The sequence below is a fragment of the Anopheles coluzzii genome, chromosome 2, assembly GCF_943734685.1.
Source record: "Anopheles coluzzii chromosome 2, AcolN3, whole genome shotgun sequence".
Classification (NCBI taxonomy): Eukaryota; Metazoa; Arthropoda; class Insecta; order Diptera; family Culicidae; genus Anopheles; species Anopheles coluzzii.
The window spans coordinates 90,209,848-90,231,310 of NC_064670.1; the positions used below are offsets into that span (position 1 = coordinate 90,209,848).

Consider the following 21,463-nt stretch of genomic DNA (forward strand, 5'->3'; position numbering starts at 1 on the left):
ATCCTTGGTTGAGCGTAGAAAAAATATTGTCAAAAATTGCATAATCGAATACAGTGGAGCGCCGTTTATCCGGGCTTCTCCGGACTTGACCTCGCCCGGATAAGCGAAAAACGGATAATGAGTCAAATGATACCCAATTAACCAAGATACCGAAAACGCCACCAATTTCCTGTACTAAAAATCCAGTTGTATCGAACAAAGCCAAAAAACTGTCAGATTGGTGGGTTAAACCAAACATCTCCAGAAGCAGCCACTTCAATGTTTGTTAAAATCAGTTGTTTTATGCACGCGTAATTCATTTGCTCGACATATATCACCCCAAAATGTGTTTAATTGTGTAAAGGAAGTAATGAAACTTGTGTGTTTAAGTTCATTTGTTGTGAAACATGTTTGTGTAAGATGTGGATGCGTGTGTTTGTTTACTTGCAAATGTACTCTTTCATTTCGCTGGCCAGTGCATAGTTTATAGATTTATAATATTGCCGAAGTTATGTTGTGATGTAACTGAATGAGTTAAAGTAATCAATGTGTTAAAATCATGTTCGGCATATTGACCTTAGCTCGCACTTGCTCCATCTTTTTCTCGTCAACATGTTTGGAAAAGGTGGGCCAAGCGTGGGCAAGGTCAATACATCTTGTTAGAACTGACAGCTCTAATTGTTCTAAAATTTAGTGGGTTAACGACTGAATAGACCACCACTAAGCCACGTGGGTTTGAAGTGGCTTTACAGTGGGTTAAGGCCGATTTGGTTATTTGGGTATATTTTATCACCAATTCCTGGTTATGTTTTGGAATTTTTTTTTTTTTTGATAAAAATAACCCAGTGTTTATTAATTTCATGTTTTTCGAAAGAGAATTTTTAAAATTTGCCAATTATAGCGTTTTTTGTGATGACAATGTTCTCTTATAACCGCTTTTTCAAATATCCTCCTCATAACGCAATGTCACTTTTGTATTGAACTGTCATTTCTCAACAGCACGGATAAACGGAAAGCCGGATAAAAGGTACCCGGATAAATGGCGCTCCACTGTAACACATTTTTTTCGTTAAAATACATTTATTTTAAGGGAAGAGGGAAATGACTGTGAGAATAACGAATTGTTGTACAAAAATTGAGAAAATTATTAAGGGCGGTCCCAAGCGCCACATATTAAGCTTAAACGACTGAAGAATCAAACATCCATAAAAAAACTAAAGCTCCAAACGAAAAATTGCTCAATACCCAAGTAGCCTTAAGAAACTTTATTTGATTATTAATAGTGTTTTAAAGCCTTTTAAAATCAAATAGAGTTTCTTAAGAGAATGTCCCAAGTAGCACAATCTTGTTAAGAAACCGTTAAAAGTATGCCTAAAAGTATTACTTTTAGCTTTCCATACAGCAGTAATTCCAGGGCTTAAAACACTGCGTAACGCTCTCCTGGCTTCGTCAATGTTTCGTTAAAATTTAAAATTTAACCGGTATTTTTAACGAAAAGGATCAAAATTAACGAAAAAATCGACAAGGATGGCAATAGGTTTCTTTCCGTTTTAGTCATCATGTATCTATTTCTTCGTTGAGCTATCGTTTTCATTTTTTTATGAATTAAATTAATGTAATTTGTATTTTTTATATTAATTATCCACCATATTGGTTGGATCCTACGGCGGGACATTTGTCGCTATCGTCCCGCAAATGATCCGGCGCGGTGAAGACATCCCGATGGAACTGCTTAACTTCGGTGCGTAAACGAGGGCTACAGCGCGGGGCGTCACGGTGCGGCCTCATTGTACGCGGCATTTCCATGCCATCTGCTGATAAGGCCTGTGTCGTACTGGACGGCCAGTGTTTCACGATCTAGTGCACCTTGCTGTTTTCATACAACGGACTGAGATCCGTCTCCTGTCCGGATGGTTGTTGTTGTTACTGTCTCCGTAGGCGTCGTTCGATTTCAGTGCCCAAAGGATTGCGGGAAGAATTCTTCTCGTGCACCATATTTACCGAGGTGCACCATCATTCCACAGCCGCCGCCACCAAACGCTTGCGTGCTCTTGCGCCGCAGGTTCATCAGTATCGCACTAGAGAGCGAGGCTATCCCGGTGGCTGTAGACGGCCGTCGTACAGCTGTTGACCACCGTCGAGATTATGGAAATGTGGGACAAGGGGCGCATGTTTTGTTGCGGCTAGTGCAGTGCTGACGGTAGTGCACGACCGCGAGGCAGGAACAATATTGGACGGCGTCATTCTCTGTATTTGATGGAGCGGGCGGAACTCTACCACCGAGTTTAAATGCTGCGAGAAATATTAAAAATATAGTTAATGCGATGATAATGGTGATAAAGATACACTAACCTGTTGTACAAGCTTGATAATACACAAATTACAAGCTGTAAAGGCCGGGCTACATTGATCGTACTCTCTGGTGTAATTTTAATTTTCACTAGCGCACCTTGCGGCGGCTGACCGAAGCATTTTTCCAAACAATTTGGAGCCGCTTTAGAAAATATGTAATTTTTCCATGTTTTTCACCTAATTTGGACACGAAAAGTTTTGTAAAAGGTAGATGCACATGTCCTATAAGCATTGCATCCATTTTCATGGCAAAAAACGATGGAAAAACAACTTAAATTTAATATTCGGCACGACCATTCCCTCGACGACCAAAAAAAGCTTCCACCAGCCGCCGCCAGATGCGCTAGTGAAAATCGAAATTACACTTGGGAGTACGATCAATGTAGCCCGGCCTTAAAATTTGCGGCTGCTTGCTTTTCTTGTCGCCTTTCATCACACACGAAGCTTGACGAACTTTTTGACATTATGAATGGCGGCGCAGCACATACAGTATGTCTCAAAAAGTATCTTCATCAAGAGCAAATTAATTAAATCAAATAATTTAATGATTTTAAATATAATATATTTTTAGTTTGGAAAATGGTATGCGATGTGTTAATACGTCGAAAATCTCCATCAAAATTAAACAAAATATTTATTCTATTTTCTTTTTAATTGTCATATCAAATAAAGATAAACTGAAATCAAATATTAAACATGTGATTAAAATAATGAAATGTTTTGCAATTAAAATCAGAGTGCTTAATTAAATAAATATTAAAAATAAAATGGTTTTTAAACTCTGCTTAAACTACATAGAAACTACATAGTGTTGACAAAATTTGAATAACACTGTCAGTTATATTGGTCTGAGTCAAAAATAACAAGGTAACGGAACATGTCGTTATGCTGTAACGCAAGCAAATGTCATATTCCCTTAAGAAACTCTATTTGATTTTTAACGGCTTTAAGAAACTGTTAATAATCAAATAGAGTTTCTTAAGGCTACTTGGGGTGACATTTGTCAGCGTTACAGCATAACGACGTATTCCGTTACCCTGTTTTTTTCGATTCGGGCCAATATAACACACAGTGTTTTTCAAATTTTATCTACACCAGTTTCATTGTTTCAATATTCGGAAAATTATTGTTTTATTCTTATTTATGTAATAATGCGCATTTATTTTCACAACAAAATATTTATTTGTTTAATGGTACGTAAAATATGTTTTTCTTTTTTCGTTCACTTGAATCTACGGTGCTAATAAAAAAATAATAAAAAAATAATGTTTCAAATTTTTAAAAATTATATGCAATGAGTTTGATGAAGGATATGCTAATGAGATAAATGTTTATAAAAAAATATTTTTTGTACAAAATAATATACTCTTGATGATGATAATTTTTGAGACATACTGTACATGGTCACGTACATGGCGCCTCCCCAAGCGAGTGAAAAAGTCACTTTTCGGCTGTGTTTTCGATTGATATTTCGTGCATGATTTGACAAACGAAATAGTGTACGAGATTCAGACTTTTTTCGGCACATACCCAAACGAGTGAAAATGTCACTTTTCGGCTGTTTTTTCGATTGATATTTCGTGCACGATTTGACAAACGAAACAGTGTACGAGATTCAGACTTTTTTCGGCACATAACCACAACAGCGTACAATGGCATATTTGCTATCTTCATTGCACGTCTAGCGTTACACATTTTGAGGTTAAATAGTTTTTAAATTGTTGGTATTTATATGAATGATACGATACGAAAGAACACAACTGATGCAAACTAAACGTAATACACAAAAAGAAATACACATAACCTGCTTCAACGCTTGGTTTGGAGAGCGAAATGTTACGAATGGAAGAACCACACATACAATCATATATTGCTTGTCAAATTATGAGAGTGTATGAGTTATCGTCCGAAAATTTCCGCTTGGGTCCATTTCTTATGTCAAAAAGTTCGTCAAGCTTCGTGTGTATTGTGTGTAGATGACAACAAAACCAAGCATCTGCGACATTTTCTATCAGCTATCGTTTAATTTGTGTATCATCATGCTTTTACAACAGGTCAGTGTATCGATATTACCAATCTCTACACATGAGCTACATAAGTTTTATATTTCGCAGCATTTTCGATTCGGATAGCGTTTGGACATCATGTTTTCCGTCCACGGCTGCAGCTAACCTCCATGCTAAATTGATGGAAGAAACCCGTGGAATGAATGAAACTTTTGTGATACAGTGACAATATGAAGTGGCAAAATGATTAAATGTCGAATAAAAGCATTCGTGTTGCATTTATGCATTTATTCCATGAAATAATAACACCCATTGTTGTAACTTAACGAATATCTAGAAAATTCGTATAGAAAGAGAAACAGCAATACAGCCATCCCTGTCGATATTTTCGTTAATTTTGATCTTTTCCGTTGAAAATACCGGCTAAATTTTAAATTTTAACGAAACATTGACGAAGCCAGGAATGCGTTACGCAGTGTTTTAAGCCTCAGAATTACTGCTGTATGGAAAGCTAAAAGTAATACTTTTAGGCATACTTTTAACGGTTTCTTAACAGGATTGTGCTACTTGGGTAGATGGTGTATTTCAACTCATCATTAATTTGCTTTCCTTTTCTTGCAATATGTTTCGCCTATCTTCATCGTGGCATATATACCGTTCTAACTTTCCGAGCAAAAAGCAATTAAAATGGTCATGTGGTACACAGGTTGATACCATTTGCTCTATCGACCATTTGCCAAATCTCACTTGCTTCAGTTCTCATGGTTCAGGTGGTTCTAAGTAAAGTATTTGAACAATCGTATCGCTTTTCTAATTCTAGCGATCCATAACTTCAATGCGAAATCATACAACAGTACATAGGGAAGGCGAAAGCTCTAGGAGGAAAGCTTTGCTGTGTGGCTATCCTACCAACAGATGGCGCCACTAGCTTTTGCTATTTTTAGGATGCATCTGTCGTTCACCGTCTGCTAAACGAAGTCTTTGCTTGAGTCATTTAGAACCCGTTTAGTGGTCGTTTAGTGGATTTGTGGTATTTGGCTAGAACCCGTTTAGTGGTCGTTTATTCCCAAGCGCCACAGATTAAGCTTAAACGACTGGAAAATTGAATATCCATAGAAAAAAAATGAAAGCTCCACAGCTTCATTGGTTTGATCAATAGATGGCGTATTAAAACTGATTATTATATTGCTATCCTTTTCTTGCAATGTGTTTCGACAAGTTTCATCTTATCATGACCTATATAGCCTTCTAACATTCCGAGCAAAAATCTATATGAATGGTCGTGTGGTCAGATACGTGGGTACCGCCACCAACGACCATTACTCAAATCTCACTTGCTTCAGTGCTGGTGGTTTCCATTGGAGTTTAGTATTTAAACAATCGTATCGCCGTTCTAGTTCTAGCGATGCATAACTTCAATGCGAAACCATACAACAGTACAGAGGAAATGAGAAAGCTCTCCTCCAAGCGATGAAGCTCAACTGGTTGGGGTATCCCACCAACAGAGAACGCCACCAGCTTTTTCGCTATTTTTAGAATGCATGAGTCGTTTGCCGTCTGCTAAACGAAGTCTTTCTATATTCCGTTTAGGAAGAGAACTTGAGTCGTTTAGAAGTCGTTTAGTGGTCGTTTAGTGGATTTGTGGCACTTGGGTTGGATTTGTGGCACTTGGGATGATCCGGGTTGTTTCAATTTGCAATGCAGTTGGAATTCAACAGTTCTTTTAAATTTTGCAGGCGTTGTTTAATAATTGACTGGTTGATAAATTATCAACCCAACAATGTATACAATGTATAAATAAAATTTTTTTTTTACTTTTTTTCCACCCAATGCGCTTGTGTCAATTAGTTGGACATGTTACCTGGGCTGCGAAAAGGTTCTTTTTCCATCCTTTCAACTCTCTCCCTCGGATTCTCTCTTTCACGCTCATCGTCTGCCATATGCACCATGGGCGAATAAACGACCAAAATAGTCGCTAGATGTAAAACAACATAGAATATTGACAGTTTCCCATCGTAGCTACAAGCAACATAGCGATTCCATGCAGAAGCAGGTATAATTCCATAAAAATGTAATGCAAATTTGGTCGCTGTGTAGTTTTCCGATCACAAACATACCCAATTTGCCACCTACCTCGAAGTGCAGCGCATCAGGGAACTAAAACTCGCCCTCCCTTTGGCTATCTCCAGTCTAGTACGGTTCGCGTCTGCGTCACACAGCACAGATTCTCTGTGCGTGTGTAGTTCGTCCGTGCTGCTGGGTGACAGGTATATCGGTGTGCAGCAATAGTTTGTAGGCTCTTCACTGGTCCCTCTCGTCAAGCGCTAGCGAAAAAGTGATAATTTAAGATAAAAAAAAACTAAAGTGCAGTTACCATTTTCGAGTGCCCCGTGAAGAATCTCCTCCCCTTGCTGCCTCCTTAGCAAATTCAGGAGTCGATGTGTTGTTCATAAAGCTACACGAAACAGCGTTGAAAGTGTGCTTGCCTAAGACGGTGTACGTTCGATGCAGTTCTAACACCAGGTGAATGAATGGAATAATAGTCGTTCTGTGGAAGAGTCTGTAAAAATGTCATGCTTGTTGAGCAGCGAAACGAATCGTTCCCATGTGTAGCAGAAGGTGCCAGAAACGGTGCAATAAAAAAAATCAACCTCAGGGGCCTAGGGGCCTCTATCATTTTCGGGCCTCCGCAGCTCGATGCATGTGTGTGTGTGTTTGTGCTGTGTGAGGAAAAATCAATACTAATATAAAAATTAACAATGGCGGCTCGGATCCCTGCGCGCTCGACTGCCTGAGAGCACTGTGAGCAAACGGGACGGGTAGAGTGCGGCCGTTGCAAAAGCGGCAATGCACGCAACGGGCGGGACAAGGTGAGCGAATGAATGGTGAGCATCGGGCAGCATAAAATTCTCCTGAAATGAGATCAAATAGGATGAAAATTGAGAGCCGCACAAAGGGCAGCAGAAGCAGCAGCAGCAGCAGCAACACGGCGACAGAGCGACACACAGCGGAAGAAGCAGTGGCGAAGTTCTAAAGCGAATAATTTGCGCATCTTTGAACAGGAAAACGGGTCTTTAGGCAGAGTTGGTGTTGTAGTAAATTATCATAAAAATGTGAGACGTTTTGTCTACAACCAGTTGAAGGTTGTTTTCTCCGCGAACGCTCCCGAGCCCGCGGTGGTGGCGAAGGGAAAGGGCCACGAGGACGGGACCGGAGAAGAACCGTTCGCCGTATCGGGGCGTCAACAAAATAGAGGGGGGAGCTGGGGCCTAGTCGTTGAAGAAGAGGGCATTTAAACGCGATTCGTGGTGTGCGGAGGAGAGTGGGGACAAGGCTGACAAGGCAAGTGTTAATTTTTCTTCGCCGTGAAAAAGAAGTGTCGAGTAAGGGCGAAAAGGTAGAATTATTGAGGGTGATATTGTGTTTGTTTGAAAATAGTGTTTTCCTTTCCTGTGTATGGAAATAAAGAATTTCTTTTGTGAAAAAGTGCATTCAAGCCGGAAAGTGCTATTTCATGGTACACAGTGGATTTTGGTTTGCCGATGGTAGATTGTCACGTATCCACAACTTTCCCAAGGGACCATCTACCGCGTACCAGAACCGTTAACCAAACGGAATTATCACACAAAGGCCGAAGCATGGACTGACCCCGTCAAACGAATCATAATCGTTGCCCCCGAAATTGGTCCATCGATGGTGCCCCCTGAATGCGCAGTTTATTCCTTCAATTTGGACAGAGCGGCCAATTTGGCTGTGGCAGAGACTCTATTGCTATTGCATTGGTGGAACGGAGCACCGAATCAATGGCGAGCAAGATTTTTACTTTACTTTTATTTCTAAAGTGCAATTCTGAAGCAAGTTGTTGGCGAGAGTGAGAGAAACTACTGTGTGCTGTACGAATCGGTACCGCTGTGTTGTAAAATCCGTGTGTAAACCTTTCTCCCCTCGGCGCCCTGTCTTGGAGGAACATGAGTGTGTAGCGATGCACACGCTGTTTCGCGCTGGAAACGGCCAATCTTTCTGTAGTGTTATCAATTATAGCTCTCTTCCTAATGACGATTCCTTTTGTATCTCTTTCCGGCACAGAAGTAGCAGCAGCAGCAGCAGCATTCTTATGCAGTTACCGGCGATGGAAGTGAAAGGAATGTATAAAGTGCACCCCAATTATTATCATCATCCCTCGAAGAAGACGGCCACCGCCGCAGCCAACATGCGATAGGAACGGTGGTGGTTGTACATCACACACAGCGGCTCTCGGTATCGTCAGTGCACACAGAGAAGTGCGAGGGAAGCACGGGAGGAGACGTCACCGTTTTTTTTTTGCTTTTTTCAAAAGAACCGCCCGAGAGAAAGAGCCAGAGTGAAACAGTCAAATCGAAGAGCAAAGCGGTGCAATCATCGATACAGCACGCCACAGGAAAATGTACCCCTACTGAGAGGGTGTATGTGTGTGTCTGTTTGTGCGCGCGAGAGAGAGAGAGCACAGCAAAAAGGAGGAACCCACTCACACGACGATCCTGCTCTCCTTACTGTCCTGGTCCTTTTTCGCGAAGGCCACACAACCGACCGATAAGGTAAAAATAACAAAAGGACTTGTGCCAGGAGTAGCAGCAGCAAAGAGCGAGCAGAGAGAGAGAAAGAGCGAGAGCGTGGCGTGTGTGTGTATGTGTTGTGTCGCTGGGAAAGATTGATGGTGCAAAAATATCTTTTCGCCAACGCAACGGCAACTCTGCTGCAGCAGGAGCAGCAGCAGCAGCAACAATCAGAAGTGGCCATTGCTGGCGGCCCGTCATCGCTGCCCATCCTCGTTCCTACAAAGATCCTGCACGGAAGGTACCGAAGTTGCTTCCAGGGCTGCTAAAAACTGCCTTCGCTGCTCGTGCGTGTGGGCCAAAGGACCAGGCCAAGGATTCGTATACGTGCTCCGAGTAGTGAACCACACTCATCCCTCTCCCCTCCTGCTAAAATGCGCAGCATGATCCAGCCACACAGGAAAGGATCACGGCGTAAAGTTATCAGCGGCTGCAGCAATCACACCGTCGGATGTGCCCGAAATACGCTCAAAAGCTTACTGCTGCTGCATTGTGATGATTTGAACATTCCTGCTTCTGTTGCTGCTTCAACCACTCCAGACACAACGGTCCAGCCCGCCACCAGCAGGATATCAACACCTTCCGCTCGCAGGCGAAGGCGACGAAGGTTGGACAATGAGCTCGTTCCGCTCGGGAGCTCCGTTTCCGATGGGGTTGAAGGATGTCACTGCAGCCACGGCAAACGAACGGGAGGAGCTGCTGGATGCAGTAACCCTATCAGTCCCACCTCGACCACCACCATCACCACCAACACCACCCCCCTTAAGCCAGAAGTTCTAGAACGATATCAGCAGCCGTCGTCGTCGGCGGCGACGTTAGTGTCTGTGCCGTGGCACCACAAAAGCAAAACGAAACTACTGTATAGAAGCATTGTGCAAATATGTTTGGCCTTGTTCTTGATCTTAGGATGCTGTGATGCAGCTAAACAAGAAGGTACGGCATGGCAGAGAATGACTTTTGCCGCTGCGGTAGTGAATGTTTGTTAATTGTTTTTACTCCCCTTTCCTCCCATCTAACCGTAACAGTTTTACAAAGTGGAACGGGATGTGCATTTCCCAAGCGATGGGAAGGTCAATGGTTTCAATCCGGTGTACAACAGCCAATTACGATAGAGGGATCCACGTTAAGTACTAGGGGCCGGTGCATTGCTAGCGAGGGCGATAAGTTTTTACTAGTGAATGGGTAAGATTCAACACACAGACGCACGGCTCATCGCCCGTGTTGGTTGGGGCAAATTCATTAACACTAATTATTTGTCTTTTCCTCTTTTTTTTCCTCAACTGGTTGCATCGCCATGTGTACACATTTCGGGCACACGCCATCTTTCATCACTTCCTGCTTCTGAACCAACTGGACCAACAACACTTGCCACGGACGAGCAGCAAAGGATGTCACCGGTGCGTTGTAATTTATCAGAAGCATATAAACATACTCCAGTATAAAGAAAGTGAGTGTGAAGATTTTTATACAGGCCAGTTGAATCCAGCTGCAATGCCTATTCATAGCGTTTTAAAAAGTGATCGGGGCTTAGCTCATCCCAACATGAACGGGCATTCAAGAATATCGTCATCGGATCCGTATATGCGATCCAATGAAGATAGCGACAATTGTAAGCAACAGAAAACTACTACTTTTTATCTTTTTTATAAGTGATATATCCTATATTTTTATCTATGTGTTTTTCCGTTTTAATTTTCATTCGCCTCTATTTATTTCTTCGTTAGAATCGCAAGACCTTTTCTTTGCTCAAACGACACACAAGCTACAGCTACTAGTTTCCTACCCCTCCCCTAAAACTACTACTAACTCTACTACTAATGCTGCTGCTGCTGCTACTACCCCACACTCACTTTCATGACTAACTATTATTTGCCCAACTCTTCCCGTTTTTTTTTTCTCTTAACCACCACCATCTCCACATGTACTCATCGGTCATAGAGATCATCCAAAAGCCCTTCGCTCTGTTTCTATATGTCTGTTCCTTGCTATCTGTCACTCCCTCTATACTTGAACCTTTTACTTTATTTAACAGAAGATTTGTATGCGTCAAAAATCAGTTTTTGGAAACAGTCTGTACAACAATACTGTTTCTTCAACGCAGAATAAAGCTTTCGGATTGAAAAGATAATCTTTTTTCATCTAGGGTTTAGAGGAAAGCCCTATCTCCCCCACGCTGGAGGTGTGATGAACTAGTTTAGGGAAAGTAAAAGCGTATCTTATCAACCATGAAATGAAACACACTTAAACCGGTCATATCTTTGGAACCATATTTTTGCAATAATGCAATTGATTCATATTTTATTGGCTGTAGTTCAACGCTGTAGACATACTGCACTCTGCTGTGTGTTTGTGTGACAGTATGCGAACAAGTTATTCAAAAAGGCATCTTTCGATTTGTTTGACTTCTTCATTGCTTTTTATTCATGTTTTGTTTTCATCATAAATTTCGTTAGTTTGCCCCCCAGAGTAAGTTTTTCGTGGGATGGACGAGTGGTCTTGGATCGAACCCTCGCTGTATATGCAAAATATTAACGGATGCAGTTGATTAGTACTTCTGGAAACAATGTCATAACATTACGTTTTGATTTAATGCTAGCTAAATAGCTACAGGACAGTCTCTTGCGTAACATGCTTAACAAATCTGTCGTATATCGTTTTATAAATACAAATAAGAAGAAAAAAATTGGCATAACTGGTAGACTGCAAAGGGAGGATGTTACATTTGCTCTAATCCACATTGCTCGCTAGCCACATGAGTTTTGGTTTTACCTTCATTTGATGTTCCGTGCAGGCTTATGTTCCAGTTCCGTTCAGTCTACGCATTCTTCTTGCAACAGCAATTTGCGTTACATTTTTGTTTGCGTGTATCACCATTCTCATATAACCATTTTGACTGTTATTATCGTTATGAGTTACTTATTTTATTTAAGCGTATAGTTTCACAGATGCGTCTTCTAAGCATATTTATTTGTTTGCCAATTGTTTATGAGTTATCTTAGTCCATTATGATTTTCCGCAGCATCTTTTTGTGTGCTTTCTGTAACTGAAAACAAACAAAAACTTTTCCCTTTTGGTTAGATTAAAACAATTGTATGAAAATAATTTGAAATAATCAATAATCAAAGAGCTAAAAGCTGATGCCGAAAATTTGGATGCTCGATTACTGCTAACCCGTTTAAAGATAAATTAATCTGTGTCTATCTATTATTTAGCTTATCAATATGGTTAGTACGAAGCGTAAATTTGCTAACGTTTCTGGCAATCATGGAGCAGGTCGCATTTATAAGCATTTTCTTACTTTACTATCAAATACAACCAAACAAAGATTTAGCAACAAAATATTTGAACGTAAACAAACTGAATGTTGGGATGGGTTTGCCCGATGTAATAATTCCCGTTTTAGTTTGAAATGACTTGTTTGTTTTGTTTCTATTCTGTTCCGTTTTCATTCGAATGTTGCGCTTGTTTCAATTTTCCTGATGTTGATTAAATGATTAACAGTGATAAGTTTCAGAAAATCAAACCAATGTGTGAAGCTAGAAGAAACAAGTCCGTAGAACGCACTGACAGAAAATTGATTACTTCTCGGATGCCGTAGGAGGCAAGCAACAAGTCTCAATGATCGATTTTCTAGTTAGCTGCCACGCGAATTGTGAGATGTGATTTCCACGCCAGTTGCTTTCATCATCCTTCCTATATCTGACCGTTCCAATCCACCCAACACCGTAGGGCATAAGGAGAAAAGAATTTGTTTGTTTGTTTTCCACTCTAATTGAAACACTGCTGTTTTAGGTGCATCTTGTTGGACTCAGTGTTAGGTACCGTACATAAAGACGAGTTGAAACATAGGACATCGTTAAAGCCTAATAGATTCATTTTGGGCAGTCTAGATGCTTCAAACACTAACCAATGCCACTGTAGCGATTTCACCGACAATAGTTTGCAATGCACAACTGCCCCTGTGTGAGCGTAATTCTATGATCATAGTTTATTTTAATTTTAGCTCAAAATTTCGGTTCAGCTGTACTGTACTATGGTAGATGCTAGCTGAGCCATTATGAACTCATGTATTAGTTTTGTTTCTTTCAATCTTACTCACAAGACAATAGGGACAAATATGGTTCACTTTTTTCTTACACCTTGTATTGACTGTAATTGTTCGTGATTGAACAACTCTGTTCTCCATGCTGGTTCCACTTTTTTCTTTTATTTCCAAATGAGAATTTTCTGAATGACTAAAACCTAAACCTTCCCACAACATACAACCATTTTGATGCAGTACTTTGGTGGCGGTACACTGGTATTTGGAATGTAATACTTATTTGGCAAACAAATCTTAAATGTGTGACGTTTGCATCACTGTCATTTGTTCCCATTCAGACACTTCCTCCACAACACTCTGTTTTAGTCATTCGTAGGTTTTGATGCGTGACTAAAGCAAGGAGTTAGAAAATCTAAAATCTAACAAAAAAGTAACCAGCTTTTAAGTATTAAAATTTGCGCGTCTATTTTGCAAACTATCGAGGATCTAACCAATAATTACAACAGCGATGCAGGATTTTCTAATTCCTTTCGAAAGTTAATCGTAGATGGTTGTGATGTGTTGTGTGCATATTTTATGTTTATTTCATTAATTTCTGGGTTTTCCTTTGGTTTCTTCTTTTAGTTTGGTTTTCCTTTCCTTCCCTGTCTGTAAAACGTGTGACGTGGATGTGACTATTTTTAATGCATTCGTCTCTCTCTCTCTCTTTCTTTCATTGTGTGAAATGTTATGCAAAACTAAATTCTCCTTACAGGCATGGGATGCAAAGGTCGCGAAACATTGCATTACCTTTGCGAACAAATCCCGGGTGATGCTCTACTGTACAGTATGTTTAAAATAAATCCAGAGCCAATTAAATGTCCGCTGTCAGGTAAGTAAGATGTGAACCGGTGGAAATAGCAAGAGTGTCAGACGACTAATGTGCCTTTCGACGACATTCCTTTCGATCTTTAAGGATCTTATACGTTCACCTACAACCGAGGGCATGGGGAATGCAGGTATCCAGTGTCAAATATGGAAATGTGTACAGAAGACAGTAGATTACTGCTAAGTTTTCAGGCATGCCCTGATGTACCTGGGACCGAAAGCACGGGTAAGGATAAAGATCCCTGTGAGCGTGTGGTGCCCATTTTGCTGATCTCCTTTTCTCCGTTTCGCAGTTGAAGAACTAACATGCTTAGCATGGTGGAAGGACGGCAATTCACGCTATCTGGTGGGTCTGGTTTCACATCATCATGCCACTTCAAACGAGGAGCGCTTTAGGTGCTTCGTATACGAGAAGCTCAGCGGCTCCGGTAAGTTCAATTGATTGACCTTAAACCAATGTTTGCTACTAATATTCCTAACATTCCAAACAATTGTGCTGCTTTGTGATTCTTGTTCTCAGATGCAGAGTATAAACTGGCACAATCCGGAGACGCTACCTGTAACGGTCTTGAGAGTGCAGAAGTAAGTCGAATGTGGATTGAATCATCGCTTTAATCATGAACTATGTTGCTTGATATACATCATATTTATCCCTAATTCCGCTCCTTGCAGGTTGGGTCCCGAATAATGACGCTCAAAAAAGCCCCCCTGATGGATCGGTGTGATTTTCCGGTCTGGTTTAAAGGACCACGCTTCTGGCATGCCCTCATGGGCAGTGCGCATTACGTATTTGATGCTAGGTACGCCTCTATAGGAAGAGCGGGATGGGATAGGAAGTGTACTATATGAGCTAACACCTCCACATTACATTATTTCTAGTGACGGTTCGCTTCATATTAAAAAGCCTAATGGGCACACGGTGGCTCGTTCGCTTTGTGAGCAAATCAACAAGCAAACATCCTCGGAAATGATGGTCGTTGTGCACCACACCATGGGCTGGTAAGCAAATAGCACGCGCTAGGATTACATGAGCTTTGTTGATTTTGATGTTAAGACAATGATTAACAACTGCTTACTTTTATTTTTGTTTTTCAGCAAATCTGGATTCATGTGTGTCATGTTCTACAGACGAGATACTCACGTAGCCGAGCTACAGATGGGAACACCTGCCGCTAGGCTTGAAGATGCATGTACGACTGAAAACTTTGACGTGCATCGAACACCGTTCGTTACTTTGCTAGGTAACCTGGCCGCCCCACGAAGCAAACACAGCAATTAGTAAATAAGTATCCTCGCCTCCCCCTCTTTTTTTTTGCAGCAAATAACTCTGAAACGCAGCTTTGCCCTCTGGAGGGCCAGTATATGATGAAAGGTTTCCTTATGCCCACGTCCTCTATTTCGCGCCACAAGCGCAACCACAACAATAAAGCCCGCTCGCACCGGCACTGGGACGTGGTCGGCTATCGGAATCAGGAGAGCGCCATTGCCAGTAGCAACGCTGGCACGGTGGGCGGTATCGTAGGCGGCTACATCGGGCTGGAAGCGAAGCGAAGGTCTTTCCTTCCCCGATCGCGGCGTACTGCGGCCGATTCGAGGAACGACACCTCTACGATTCTGCATGGAGACAACGGAGGTAAATGTGGCGGTGGAAAGCAAAAAGAAACGAAAAACAAAATGTAGTTACTAATCAATATTTTCGCCTTTTCGCAGTGGCTACCGATGGTACCGCCCGATCACGCCGGGAAACGGCTGGAGGATGCAACATTAATCACAATACTAACCGGCAGCTGTTGGTTGGCTGTAGCGAAGAGAGCATAATTGAAGTTAAACCAAAATGTAAAATCGACGATGAAGAATGTAAGTAATTGCCTCTCTTGGATTTAGACAACAGATTTAGACAAACTAGATGGCCTGACATGTTTGGTCGTATGCCAGCTGTCAATTCGTGAATGAGATGAAGAGATGTTTTATTGATTTACATTTTTCTTTTTTCTTTTTCTTCAACAGTATTTATATGCACCGGCCACTGGCAGGAGAACCAAACGACGTACATTATCGCTAAGCACTCAATTTCCCAGCATGGAGTATGTATCAGCTATGTGCCAATGGAGGGCAATCATGTACAGCTGTTCGTCGGGGACACCTGTCACCGTGCCTACATGCAGTCGGGCCAGCACAGATCGATGCCAGCTAATATTACTAGTTACGGTAGGTGCAATGCACAGCGTTCAGTAAACCCTATTTTTTTCTCGTGACAGAAAGCAGTGCAACATGATGTTCATATCGCTCATCCATTCTTCATCTTGCAGGTAAATGTGGTGAGGTGAACAGTTCGATTAAACTCCATCCGCTTCACATCCGGCTTTATTCCTTCATCTTGTCTCTGCTGCTGATAAGAAGTATATTGAGATGATTAGCTACAGCGTAAACAACTGAGCATTAGACGTAAAATCCGTAAATCGTGTGTACTACATTCGGTGCACCTGTAAGTGGTCATATTTGTTGTGTGTACGTATATGAAATGTGTGCCGCACCAGGAAGACACTAAAATGCACGTGTTGGTCGGCTGCTGGCGAAAAAAAAATCTAGAACGGGCGAGAGCGATAGCGGTTTAGTCGAAAATGACAAATGACCATATACGTGAAACGACTTGTCTGTTGATGCTAGTTCCGTGTAAGACATCGGGAATGTATGGGATTTGATTGCGGGAGGATACGGGATGAGGAGGATAGTAGGAAGAGAAGGTGCGTGGTAGAAGGAGGCAAGTAATAGTGAGTACATCGACAAATGTACAAAAGTGAGACATGAGTGAAGCTAAATTGTTTTTAATTATTATTTATTAAATTATGTTCTACGTTGCGTTTTTTTTTAAATAATCTCTACTTGTTGTGATACGATAAACGGTAACAAAACCCGACCACTTGCCTGGGCGGTAAAGCACTACTGGACAGGATATGATAGGAATATAGTCAAAAGAAAAATGTGTTACAAATTTTACTTGCCACCAGCCGTCAGTCGCGCAGAATAAAAAGTCTTTTCAGAACGCGTTAGCTACATTGCACTATTGTTTTTCCCTCCAATTTATTTAAGGCATTACGCACGTGATTGTAACGCTTTGTAAAACTGGCTAACGTTAAGATGGTGTTTGAGGCTAGCGCGAAAGCGAGGAAGAGAGAGAGATAGAAAGGTGGGGTGAGGTGGCTATTGCAGCGGCAAGGGTAGCGGCAACCAGTATCTTTTTCATCGTTTGTAACACAACAAATGATGTTGAGATATGGAAAGAGGGACGAAGTTGTGAAACTGGAGTACAGTGGTACTTTGTTCGCAACCTAATCCATTGCTCTCCTACTACCCACTACCAAGGATAGAGGGGGACAGAAGACGTGTAAAACCAACTGGAAGGAAAAATGATAAAAAAGGCTAGCATACATTTAAACAAACAAACAAACAAACAAAAAACCTAATGCACATAACTATACAAGTAACAACCAACGAAAACTAAACCAATTGAGAGTAAAGGAGCAAAACAGCTAAGACAAGGGAAAGTAAGGCGAGTGCTCTTGGGAAGAAAAGGTGTAGCATACGAATTGTGAGGGCATTGTTTTACAAACAGGTAAGGACATACAGCAACAGCAAACATACAGACACACGCAGGCACACACAGAGACACACAGATACACACAGATACACACAGATACACACAGATACACACAGACAAACAAAGCCACACAGAAGCCAATAAGCGAGAGCGCGCGCGTGCGCCCGGCTGCCGCAGAAATGGAAGACACTGTCACCCGCTACTAATGCATAATAATAATCATTCGTTTTTGAATTATGTATCCAAGGTTTCCTATTAAAAGTGATTGTACAATGGTAATGACAAAACGATGAGAGATGTAATTGCAAAGAAGCAGAAACAAAAACCTATGCGCACCGAACGATTTGTGCAAAAAAGACAACACAAACAAAACAAAAAAAACTCTAGAAAATACGGAAAAAGGGACGAGAAAAGCGCAAATTTCCAAGTCGGGATAGTTAAAAAATGATGAAATGAGTAAAGCAGCGCATATATTATATATATACACACACACACCTATATATATAAAGTTAAGAAAGAAGGTGGGAGAAAGGGTTGAAAACAAGTGGCGAGAAGGGTTCGGCAAAAAGGAATATGACGCTGTAAAATGGGTTGAGATAGGGAGTAAACCGAGGGGATACAGGGGGCATCGCGCCTCTACTGTGCATGTAACGAACAAAAAAAAAAATGGTGATGTGTTTGCAAACGAAATGGAAAAGGGCTGGAAGAAAAACATTTTTTTAAGCTATGGAAAATTAAACAGAAGAAAAAAGCAAAAGGAAAAAAGAAAACAACAAAACGATCGAAAGCTACCAGTGCAAAACGGGGAAAACACACAAACACAAGAAACACACAAGGAAACAAAAAGAAAGTACTCTAGGCTTTTTAAATTAAATTATCATGCAACCCAGCAAATTACTACGATCTGATATTTTTTGTGTAAGTACTCGAATTGTGACGATAATGGGTGGAAAAGAAAGGAAGTGCGGGCGGGCAATGGAGGGAAAATGCAAGTGGAAGAAGGAACAGCCGTGTGCGGAGGCGAACGTGAGAAAGGGAGAGAAAAATAAACCAACTAAAATAATGGATAAACAACTACTTTGTGGGAACACTGATTTGATGCGGCTACATTCGAAAATCGCCCGTTCTTGGGAGAGACGAAAAGAATGCGTTTGTGCGTTCCTTCGCTACTGCACGGAATATCACAATGCAACCGTCGATGCAACGGCTGGGCTGCACTTTCCGCACAAACACACCCACATGTAAACACAAACACAGACCTGCATACACCAATACACGCAGCCCTCGCAGGCGGTTTCCCGCGGGTGGTGTTTCCGAAATTCTTTTCTTCCGCGCACACTACGATACGGCAGCGAGTTGTGCGAGTGTGTCTGTGAGCGTGTTGCGCATTGTAGCTTGTGTCGTTTCGTTGCCATCTCGCTCATTATTTCTCTCTTTCTCGCTCTCGCTCTACCTCTCTTTCTCCCTCTCTCGCTTGGTTGCCTTGCAGCCTGTCACGCTTGCTTGCTCGCTTGCGCACACGCTTGGTGCGGCGCCGCACGCTACTACACCGCAGGTCGTTCATAAACCGATAGATCATAAACAAGTTTATAATGCTGCATATCTCGCTCCGTCGCACGCAGCTCTAGCGGACACGCGGTGGCGATGGTGATGGTGGTGGTAGTGCGGTGCACGGTTGGACGGGCGGCTGGAGCGCGGACGCGTAAACTCTCGCGCAACGTAACTGGATTTCGTCCGGAGGAGGCAGCAGCAGCAGCAGCAAATACAACACACATTTCGTTCGGTTCCGTGGTGCGTGTCGGTACGTACGTGTACGCAGCCAGTCCCTGGTGCGAGCAGTGTTCAGCTGCGAGAAAACGCTCTCGCGCACCCAAACCTCCCCCTCTCGCGTCGTCGTCATCGCTTGTGGTGTGTACATTTGGTGTGGCCGCTTGTGCATCCGCCGCCCTAGTCATATCCATACTTTTTTTTCTACCATCGTCATCGGGATACCGCCCGTGTGTCTATCTCGTGTGTTTTCTCTTTTTTCCCGTGTGTGTGTCTGCGGTAAACGTAATATAGAAACAATTGACGGTGGACAGACAGGCGAGCGCAGGAGACAATCTCTCATTCTGCATTCAAAAGTAAGGCGGTGTCATCTTCATCATCATTATCCGTGTGTGTCATTATGTGTACGTGTGTGTGTGTGTGTGTGTGCGTGTGCGGCTCTCTTAAGCACGGGCGTATAAGTCATCAGGGCGGCCAGTGTGATTTCCTCTGGTGCCCTCTCCGTGCGCTCTATAGCCCCATTCCGTTATAACACTGCTACGTGTTGTGTGTGTTCCGTATGCGCCCGTACGTGTGCTTGTGTGTGGCGGTGAGTTTTTTTTGTGCGTGTGTTTCGTGCATACGTGTGTGCGTGTGTGCGTTGTTGGGCTGGGTTAATTTATGAATGAAAGTAAATATGATGTGGTGTGGTGTGGTGTGCACCAGGTAAGGAAAGACCACAACTTCCACCGTCGATGGGAAAAGTTCTCGCCCCATCACCTCCCCATGTCGGCGACCTCCGTGTGTAGTGTATGGGATTTTAAATTGTTTTCCCAAATGTCCATACACACACATACATACGCACACATAAACACACAACAGCCCCCGTGAGGCTGTGCGCCACGACTGTGATCGACAGGATCGGTAACCTGTCCAGCGGGACAGGAGTAGGGGACGGTTCCCTTTCGCAAAAGTCCTTCAAAAAGTGTGAGCTTCCTTGTTCGCAGTGGCGGCACACGCACGGGGAGCCTCTGCAAATACACACACACACACACACGATCGTGTTTCCTCCATTTCGTCCATTGACTCTCGATTGACCCTTTCGTACCTTCTTTACCAACCCCGCGTCCATGCAGCTCCTTCCTCATTTTAAGCGGTCCCAGTGTGGCTGCTGTATGGTGGTGGAACTTTTGAGCCAAAGCAGAAAATAGGTTTGAATGGCAGCAGCAGCAGCAGCAGCAGCAGCAACAGAGAGACCCTGTCAGGGCCCGCAACAGCCAGTAATTATTGGCTCGCTGATGGACGAAGGCTGCGACCGCTGTCATCTTATCCCAGTGGTAGGAGGCCTTGAGATTTTTAGTGACCGTTGCCTGGTTGCCTGGTTTATTGTGGCAGAACGAGCACGAACCGCAGCGCGCGGGGTTAGATCGTTTTGCCAGTGAATGTTGTGCTGTTGTGCATCTACGCTGGTGTTGGTTTTGTTGATGGTGTCTATGAGCGAGCCAGGCTTCTTACCATTTGGTCGCACCCCGAACCCAGCCCCAGCCCCGGCCAATCGGCATGGGCTCGAGCGCAAACATCAGTAGTACAGCAGTATACAGTGTGGGAAATGAATGTAAAGTTGTGTAGTTTTAGCTTTGATTTCATGTTGGTTGGTTGAATCAATTTAATTCCACGTGCTGTTCTATTAAAGCTCAAATGCTCAGGCAAAAACAAAATTTGAATTGAGTGATTGCGATGGTTCAAGTTCTTGTATTGACCTTAATCGCTTTTGTTGTAGCTACTTTTTTTGTTGAGTCTTCTTTCGGTTTCTGATCTAGCCTGAACAATGTGAATTGCTTTTTTGTCTCTATAATATCCTCACAAGAATTAGTGGTACTTCTGATCTAATCGATCAGTTCAATAAGATCGATTAGATCGTACAATTTGTAGCAAGATATTTTTGATAGAATTTATTATTTGAAACGTAGCAATGATCAAAATCTTTCACTGATTTGATACTCTTTGATGTCGAGATGGCGGCCCTTAGCCGTTTATATTTTTCATAGTATTTATTTATTCCATTATTACGGCACGTATATAGTCGTATTTTCATTTTCTCATAGTAATTTCATTTTTTTACTCTTGGCTTACCTATTTGGATCTACACATGGAACTATGCGACCATTTTTGTAGAAATTGGCTCTTTTGGTCGCAAAGTTTGCCGACCCCTGCTCTAGACTTACGAATTGCGAAAAAAAATAGTTATATAGTTGATGTGATTCTAATGCTTTTTATTGTC

General features: G+C 42.2%; 1 protein-coding gene and 1 long non-coding RNA gene across 10 annotated transcripts; both read left to right on the plus strand.

The window, feature by feature from the left end:
* The first annotated feature begins 4,277 nt into the window (after positions 1-4,277).
* LOC125906783 (uncharacterized) lies at positions 4,278-4,643 on the plus strand. Its single transcript, XR_007452128.1, has 2 exons — positions 4,278-4,385; positions 4,446-4,643. It is a non-coding gene; the product is annotated as an uncharacterized LOC125906783 (long non-coding RNA).
* A 1,648-nt stretch (positions 4,644-6,291) lies between these two features.
* LOC120948559 (uncharacterized) lies at positions 6,292-18,510 on the plus strand. Of its 9 annotated transcripts, none has more exons than XM_040365015.2 (15): positions 6,292-6,390; positions 8,424-9,862; positions 9,955-10,111; positions 10,312-10,538; positions 13,726-13,842; positions 13,927-14,064; positions 14,132-14,266; positions 14,359-14,420; positions 14,511-14,638; positions 14,718-14,837; positions 14,934-15,079; positions 15,157-15,471; positions 15,549-15,695; positions 15,846-16,046; positions 16,148-18,510. In XM_040365015.2, exons 2-15 carry the CDS (start codon positions 9,304-9,306, stop codon positions 16,249-16,251), a joined length of 2,556 nt encoding a protein of 851 aa, XP_040220949.2. In that variant the 5' UTR covers positions 6,292-6,390; positions 8,424-9,303; the 3' UTR covers positions 16,252-18,510. The 9 variants fall into 9 exon arrangements, with proteins under 9 accessions (XP_040220949.2, XP_040220947.2, XP_040220953.2 ...); XM_040365013.2 differs by lacking the exon at positions 6,292-6,390 and adding an exon at positions 6,400-6,860; XM_040365019.2 differs by lacking the exon at positions 6,292-6,390 and adding an exon at positions 6,400-6,860 and having other exon boundaries at positions 10,312-10,376.
* Positions 18,511-21,463: the final 2,953 nt, after the last annotated feature.